This window comes from Manihot esculenta, chromosome 14, assembly GCF_001659605.2.
Source record: "Manihot esculenta cultivar AM560-2 chromosome 14, M.esculenta_v8, whole genome shotgun sequence".
Classification (NCBI taxonomy): domain Eukaryota; kingdom Viridiplantae; phylum Streptophyta; class Magnoliopsida; order Malpighiales; family Euphorbiaceae; genus Manihot; species Manihot esculenta.
The window spans coordinates 5935326-5943509 of record NC_035174.2 but is presented as its reverse complement, the minus strand read 5'-3'; the positions used below and the strand labels follow the sequence as shown (position 1 = coordinate 5943509).

Below are 8184 nucleotides of genomic sequence, written 5' to 3'. Positions count from 1 at the left end.
TTAAAATTTAATTTTGCTCTAAATCCCTTGTCTCAATATTATAATTATTAATAAGTTAATATTTAAATTTTTAAAATTTATTAAAATATTCTTTTTTTTTATCCGTCAACTAATTTTTTCTACTAATTGATAATCAATTTTTCTCTTTAAAAAAAATAATAATTTAATCTTTTATTAGATTTTTAACTGAAAGAATAATTTGATTTTTTATTATATTTTTAATTGAAAAATAAATGAAAGAATTATTTTATTAATAAAAAAAGTTAATAAATTTTAATAAATTTTTTTAAATTAAAAAATTAATTTATTAATAATAATAATACCTAAAAATTAAATAGTGAATATCTCATATTTAAATTATGCTTTGGGGCTCTAAATAACTATTTTATATTAATTTATAAGCTCTAAATAACTATTTTATATTAATTTATAACTAATATAATTATCATTTTAAATGATTAACGGTTAATTTTGAAAAATAATAAATATTTTAAGTTAATAATTGAAAATTTAAAAGTCAACAATTAAGTTTTAATTATTCAATTAAATAATCATTTATAATATTCGCAAAATTTTATATAATATAAAATAATGATTTAAAAATTTATTATTAAAATTATTTTAAAAGAAAATCGTGAAATTACAAGCTTGCTTTAGGGAGTGATTTGAGTTGCTTATTTTCCTTTCTATCCCATTCACCGGCTTAAAGGATGCCTCACGAGCTCCTCAAAAGACTTCCTTGTGACTTGCAATTTAAGAAAAAAAAATTATAATTAAAAAATAACATAAATTATAACAAAATTACTATGATTTCACCCATTTATTTTTTTATCTAATTTCCAAAACAACATAGATAGAAAAAAAAATTAAATGGAGTGAGTATCCATTAAACAAAGTTCTAGTAAATAAGTTCATAAGAAATTAATTTGATGATGAATTGAAGAAGGCAAGACGATCTGCGTAGGGTGGGTGAGTACGCAGTTGTAGGATGAGGGTACAGAAATTTCGGTTGGGACGGACAGAAACCGATTGCTGAACTAAATGTGATGGCCGCATTTAAATTCATTCGATTCTGAAGAAAAATCAAATCCAGCAACTCAGTTGGATTTGGGGGGATGTTATTGCTTCTGTGAGTTGGGCTTGAACAATAAAAAAACAGAAATTGGACTAAAGCCCAGGGCTTAGCACAACTCTTCCTAAATCCTGAAACCCATGAGACTTCCGTCGGAGTTCAAACTTTCCAGATTCTTCCTCTTTTTCTTCTTCACACCTTTTATATTTTGGGCGGTTTCTTCTTACTGATTTTTAATTTAATATTGATTTACTGGATAAAAAATTGTGCACCATGAGAAAAAAACGAGGACTAAATATTTTTTCACCAATTCAATAAACTTTTATATATTATTTAAAACGCTGCCGTTCAGGTATAATGACTCCTTACTCGGCGTCGTTGCTCTATATCAGCCTTTTAATATTTTTCAAAGCTAACCTCAGTAACAAGTACTTTTCCTACATAATTGAATAAAATTTCACACCAAATGATAGTATTGCTTTTGCAAATTAAGTGAAAACAAGGGGTATTTTGGTAACTAGGGCGCTCTATAAATTGAACTGGTGCCTCTATTTGGCGAGTATGAAATAAGGGCGAGAGGAGCAGAGGAGTTTCCGTTATCCATTATCTTTCTCTCTGTATCAACAGCTGTCTCTCATCTTTCTCTAGAAATTCTCTGATAATCTTTTAACCTTTCCAAATCAATTAAATTAGGGATTTTTTGCCAATCTCTCTTGTTCGAATTCGAACCCTTGTGTTTTGCAGCCATGGTTTCCGATTCGATCAACGCTTCCATTCCATATGCTCCTAAGGATTTCGCCAAGAAGAAAAAGGTCCGTCAATCTAATTTATATCCTCTTCAATTGGGGTTTTTATTTTTTAATTTATCTTTGCAATTTTCGTACAGAATGTATTTTTTTCTCATTGGTCTTTGTTGATTGATGATTTTTCAATTCCTTTTCGGATTTTAGGCGAACCGTTCTGCCAAACTGAAGCAGTGCAAGCTTGATGCGCGTCGCGAGCAATGGCTTTCTCAAGGTTTGATCTCTTTATTTTTCTGTCATTTTAATGAATGTTTGTTAATTTTTATGTCTTGTTGTTTTTCCATGTTCCTATGGATTTACATACTGATTTATATGATTGTGGTGGGATTCAATCAGTTGCAGTTAAGAACAAAGTAAGCAAGCAGGAAACGAACGGCCAGCAAGTATCCCTGTTTGACAACGAGAAGAGGAATGCCATAGAGAATTTAGAGACGAATCGAAGAGGAAGAAGAGATGAAGATGAGAAGGAAAACGGTACGATCTATCACGATTTCGATTCAGATTCCCGTTCGCACAGTCCCCCGGGCAGCCGGGTTCTTAGCGGCACCAATGCTGGCACCAATTTCACGGGCTCCTCCAGCAGCAGCAGCAGTAGCAGCAGTGGTGGCTGTTGCTCTGGCAGCATTACGGAGGAGGAAGAAGAGGAAGCTGATGATGATTGCTTGGACGATTGGGAGGCTATGGCTGATGCTCTAGCTGCAAATGATGATAACAAGCAAGAAAATCAAAATGACAATTCGTGTCCGCGACTGGTAACGGAGTCCTCCCCACAAATTGATCCAGGTGTTCGATCAGATTCTAATTCAAATAATTTGGGTTACAGTCGTGAGGATTTGAAGCAAGAGGGGCCAAGAACGGCATCACCTAGACTGTCTTCTGGGCATAGCCGGGCGTGGAGGCCGGATGATGCATTTCGACCACAGAGTCTTCCTAATTTGTCGAAGCAGCGGAGCTTTCCGAGTGCAGAGGGGCATCGTGGACAGGGTGGACTTCCGTGGCACTTCTCAAAAGTTGTTAACGTGCCTTCTTCCTGTCCCATATGTTGCGAGGAATTGGATGTTACAGATACGAGTTTCTTACCCTGCATGTGCGGATATCGGCTTTGCCTCTTCTGTTACAATAGAATATTACACGTGGAGGATGGACGCTGTCCAGGTTGTAGGAAGAACTATGAGGGCAATGCTGAGGAGGCAGAGCTGAGCGTGAATGGAGGTAGCCTGACATTCTGGCTGTCTCGTTCTTATAGCATGGTTGCTAGGACCTAGGACGATGAGTCTCTGGCTTGCTGAAATATATATGTTGGTCTATCTCTCTCCTTTGGCTTGTCTTTCGTGTTTTGTTTTAGTCTTAGATTCAGTTCGGTAGATCTTCTAGTTGTCGGGGTATAGCTGGTTTGTGTCTTTTGGCACCCGGATTTGGTCTGCTTCTCCTATGAGCTTTGTTCTTATCTGTTTGGTGCATATGTTAATGTAGGGAACTCGTGTTTTGGTCTGTGAATAGACAAGGCGGTATAGAAATACATGATAAAATAAAAAATAAAAAAAATTAGAATATATTTTTTTCTATTTTGTTTTAATGCTTTATTAGATTACTTATCCTTGTTATTTTCAATTGATTTGACCATGTTCTTCGGTGATTGATTTTTAGAGGATATGCATTATCTTAAAAGGTTTATGGATATGTTGATCTCTAGTTAATTGCTTTTATCACAGTGCATGTCTTGAACTCTTTGAATATTGATACCTGAAAACGTTTATGTTGTTTGACGCCATAACTCTGCTAGTGGTGTATGATGCCTTTCATAAGTGAAAAGGGGAATCTCTGTGCTTAAAGTCTTTGTTGGGGTATTTATCTTGGGGCACTGATTTGACAAGTCTGAACTTCATTTCTTGATGTTGCATTTTATTGGTCATTTAAAGTATCCCCTGTAAGTTTGACGTTTGTTTGGCCACTGTGCATGGAGGAGAGAAAATGTGTCTGCAAAGGCTGAAAGTCATATTTAATGTCTTTCGTATGCATTCATCTTCAGGCATTTTTTCTGTGTATTTTATATCATTAGATATTTTTGATGCTTCAACTTAGACATCTAGTTAAGGGGTATATTCAGATGAAGAAAGACAAGATGTCTGAAATAATACGTACTTTTGTATTATCAATCATGTGGGTTTTCATCATGTTGGTTAAATTCATGGATGGCGATGAACTTGAATACTCTGCAAGAAGTGCTATTTCAAGTACACTTGAAATACTTGGTCTTCATTACAATTTGAACTAATGGTTCTCCTATAAAGGGGTATTTTACATGTTCGCTTCCCAAAATCCTTCCATTTGATAATCCTTCCAAATGATTGAGATCGTTATTCATTTTACACCATTAATTAATTATTCTATTACTGTTCTGTATCGTTATTGCGGTAATTTGTTGGTTTCTACCTTTGCTCTGAGAAAGTTGTGGTAAACAAGTTATATTTAAAGGCAATTTTATTTATTTTTTCTTTTCTTTTTTGTAGTCCCATTCTTGTGGTAAGACCTTTTTTTCCTGGTTGTTTCCTCCTAAATATGAATGAGCGGACTGATTGATTGCATGAAGTTAACAAACTGACAAACATTATTACATCTTTAATAGAACATAGTTTCAACAGCATGAGTACATGAGCTTTTATCTCAACTTCCTGTTGCGCATGGGACCAAAATGCTCTTTGTGAAATGGTAGTCTTACGTCTGTAACCTTGCATTTGCACTGCTAAGTCACATGCTCTAATGGTGCAAACTTTCATATTTCAAATAAGGATGGTGAGCATTTGTTGTTTTCGAGGATTTGTTAGTTAAATATTGCGATTATTTCCTTTGTTGTGTTACACTTCTGGTGGGCATGTGTGGTTGATGACAACTTAATTTGAGTTTGATGGAATAGCATTGGCACCGAATTTATTAACTGCCACTCTGGCAGTTTTTTTCTTTTACTTTTTTGATAAAGCCACTCTGGCAGTTGATCAAGTGAAGTTAGGGATGGAGCAATAATTGTGTAATAGTATCTTCAAAAGATGTTGAGCGCATTGTTGCATCAGTTGGACTAGGGAGTTTCCTTGGAGAGGAAACGGCAAGTTTCAATTTTACTAGAGTCATGCAGAGTTGATAATATGCCTTGTGATAATGGTCATCTTTACCAGTAGTAATTGTTTGTAGCTTTTAATTTACAAGCTAAGGGAGATCTCTACCTACTACGGTGAGCTGATCATGCGGCTTATGGCGTTAGATACATGCAACTGTGTTGACAGTTTCCGAAGAACAAATCCGTTTATAGTCCTCACCAGAACAAGGATCTGTGCTTTTCGATACTGTCGGATTGAAATTGCTTTGAACTGACTTCTGCTCGACGCGATACAAGCAAAATAATAGTAAGGCATATTGAGAGTGAAGGACCATTTTGGGTCAATTTGCCCCTCCTCTATAGTGAAATTAGTCTGCTGCAGAATCAAATGGTTAATAGCATAGCAAAAAGGTTCAAGTAGAAGGTTGTTACGGCTTTCCACCAAATCGATATTATAATGCGTTGCATTAGATCAGGAACCGAGCACATACAGTACAGCAGAAGTTCTTACGGGGAAAGGCCTAAACATATTAATAATTATTGTATCTTGATAATCAGCTCCATGATCCCTGAAATATTACGTATGCTATGAATTTGTTAAAGAGTGCTCTTTCAACAATTTGTCAAAGGTGGAACCCATCAAGAACACATCATCATCTAGAACCCCATTTTTTATCCATTCTTCAACTCTTCTTTTCAGCTGCAAAACTCTGTCTCTGACGCTTGGATTTCCAGATTTAAAGCAGAGGTCCTCTACCTCAGCCCAAAAACATGATTCCAAGGATTCAGTTGACATATTCTCAGCATGCTCTCGCCATCTCTGGGTGCATTTATACCGCTTAGGTCTGCCCCTTTCCATATAAGGACCTGTATCTTCATTCTTCAGGTGTCTATAGTAATTGGCAACATCTAGGGGCTCAACAATGCGGCGGTACCTGGTTCCCATCTCAACCCATTCCTCCCGCCTCTCAAATTCATCCGGAAGTTCATTTCGTTTCAGCATTTCGATTATCTCATCCCATATACCTGCCAGCTCCAGCCTCTTCACATTAGCATCAAAATCTTCCTTGTTTTCTGAAATCTTGAAGGCATCATAGTAGCCCACTTTAAGTTGACATTTATTTTTGTAATCTCGTAGTTTTTCTAGTCCTTTCTCTATATTTTCCATTTTTTCATCCATTGTTTTCTGGTTATTCCTTTTCTGCTTCTCCAACTCTCCTGCAGCTCGGAGACACAATCTAGCTCTAGCGCTCTGGAATTCCAAACACAACACATCAAGCATCTGCTATATTTGTTCAATTTTTTAGCATTCTAACACTAGCAATTCATCAACTAAAATAATTGTAAATTAGATAAATGTGCAAAAAATTGAATAGTGAATTCAGCAGCAAGTGCAAGAAGGTAAACGTACCAGGCCTAGGTCATTCAATGCCATGTTACTCTCCCCTATTACATCATCTGATAATGGAAGTGCTTCAAGATGATGATCATCTAAAAAGATTACACTTTGCATTTGTAAGCATTCTTGCAGTTCATCTTTGTAGCTCAAATGATCTTTTAGGCTTCTGTGGGCAACTGCTGGAAGATCTTCTTCAGAGTTCAACTGAGAGGTATAAAACAGTAGCTGCAGAATAGCATCTGGGTTCCTTATGACCACAAGTTTCCCATCTCCTGTGCAGAAGACATAGGTACCTAGAGGTCTATAAGGACTCAGCTCAACAAAGTTTGATAAAGTCTCCATCAAGAGATTTGTACTCCCCATCATCATCTTACTGGCAGCATGGCTCACAACAGATAATGCATTACTCATCACAGTTACAAAGAAACCCGGGGCTTCAACAGCATTTTCTTGCAATGTGGATTTTGGGTTCAAGAAATTAAGAGCTCGCTGCAGTTGCTGCTCCACAGATGAGAGAGGGGTGAGTGACATCCTTGGGACAATGTCATATCTCATGACAAAATTTATGAAGTAGCGAGACCAGTTTTCACGCCTAAGCGCATGGCCCATAAGGCGATCTCCAACAAGAGGAGATCCAAAAGTCACACATAGAGGTGTCATTTTCTTGGGTTCCCGTCTCACGTACTCTTCCAAGAACCAGATACTTGCGAGCACAGCAATTGGCCCCCCAAGAGAATGCCCAGTAAACACAACTTGCTTCCCATCTGCCACAGCTGCTCCCACCTGATAAAAATCGAAAACCCAAATCACACCGAAATCAACTTGATTATGCAATCACCGTTTTTCAATGTTTTCTAAGTGTTCTCATACAAAATTTCCAATTTCAGACCGTTTCTTCCACAATATTTACACGAAACAGCGAGGAAATTAAATTGAAATGATTGAATGAATAATGAACTCGCATACCTCCTTCTTGAAGTGTGCATTAGCGAGAACAGCCTTGAATCTGTTCAGAAAAGCTTCATTAACAGTTGCAGTTTGTTTGAGACCTATATATTGGAGGCAAGGGAACAGCGCAAGATCCACCTCCACTTCTCCAAAGGGACTTCTGATGAGCAAATCACTTGCAGACCATGATCCAGGGAAGCTAAAAACAAGTTCATGTGAGTTGCGAATCTTTTCAGAAACATATAAATGCTTCCCTGCGTATTTGTGGGTCTTCATGCTTATTGAGCATACTTTCTTGATTACCTCTTCTCTGATCCCGAGGCTCTCTACAAGACTAACACTAGCCATCTCTTCTTGTTCTTGTTAGAATCTGCAGCTTCAGATGCAAGAAACTTGGCTTCCTTCTTCTATACTGCTGCAGCTTCTTCTACTTTGAGAGGTAGATTGAAGGGGCTGGATAAAGGTACAGATGACGAGCGTGGTTGCCATTGACTCGATTGGTCAAGCCCGTAGGTTCTGGGAAGCCTTCGAGCTTTGGAAAAAGGAGTTTCTTACCCACCAATAAACAAGTTTAAGATTCTTTGAATTGTTTGAGGTAGCGTTGAAGCAGGCCTTAGGTACGGCTACCAGATATTAGTGTTTCAATTCATATGAGAATTTATTTATTTTAATTGATATATTTTAATCTTAAGAATTTTAAAATAGTAAAATATATACTTTTTTTTTAACTGGTAAAATATATACTTTTAAAATTATTGTTTTGATGTTATGTATTTTTTTAAAAAATATTTAAATTGATTTTGACATTTTAATCATAAACCCGTATGGAGCCTTAGTTATGTCGGTTGAGCTTTTAATATTTGTTAGATTT

General features: G+C 36.4%; 2 protein-coding genes across 2 annotated transcripts; one reads left to right on the top strand and one right to left on the bottom strand.

Annotated features, from left to right (window-relative positions):
• Window positions 1–1623: 1623 nt before the first annotated feature.
• On the top strand, window positions 1624–3440 carry LOC110630892. Its single transcript, XM_021778530.2, has 3 exons — window positions 1624–1884; window positions 2023–2089; window positions 2212–3440. The coding sequence occupies exons 1-3, from the start codon at window positions 1819–1821 to the stop codon at window positions 3138–3140; spliced, it is 1062 nt and encodes a 353-aa protein (XP_021634222.1). The 5' UTR covers window positions 1624–1818; the 3' UTR covers window positions 3141–3440.
• A 1954-nt stretch (window positions 3441–5394) lies between these two features.
• On the bottom strand, window positions 5395–7935 carry LOC110630891 (protein EDS1). Its single transcript, XM_021778529.2, has 3 exons — window positions 7332–7935; window positions 6378–7148; window positions 5395–6218 (listed from the first exon to the last, which is right to left on the bottom strand). Exons 1-3 carry the CDS (start codon window positions 7659–7661, stop codon window positions 5553–5555), a joined length of 1767 nt encoding a protein of 588 aa, XP_021634221.1. The 5' UTR covers window positions 7662–7935; the 3' UTR covers window positions 5395–5552.
• Window positions 7936–8184: the final 249 nt, after the last annotated feature.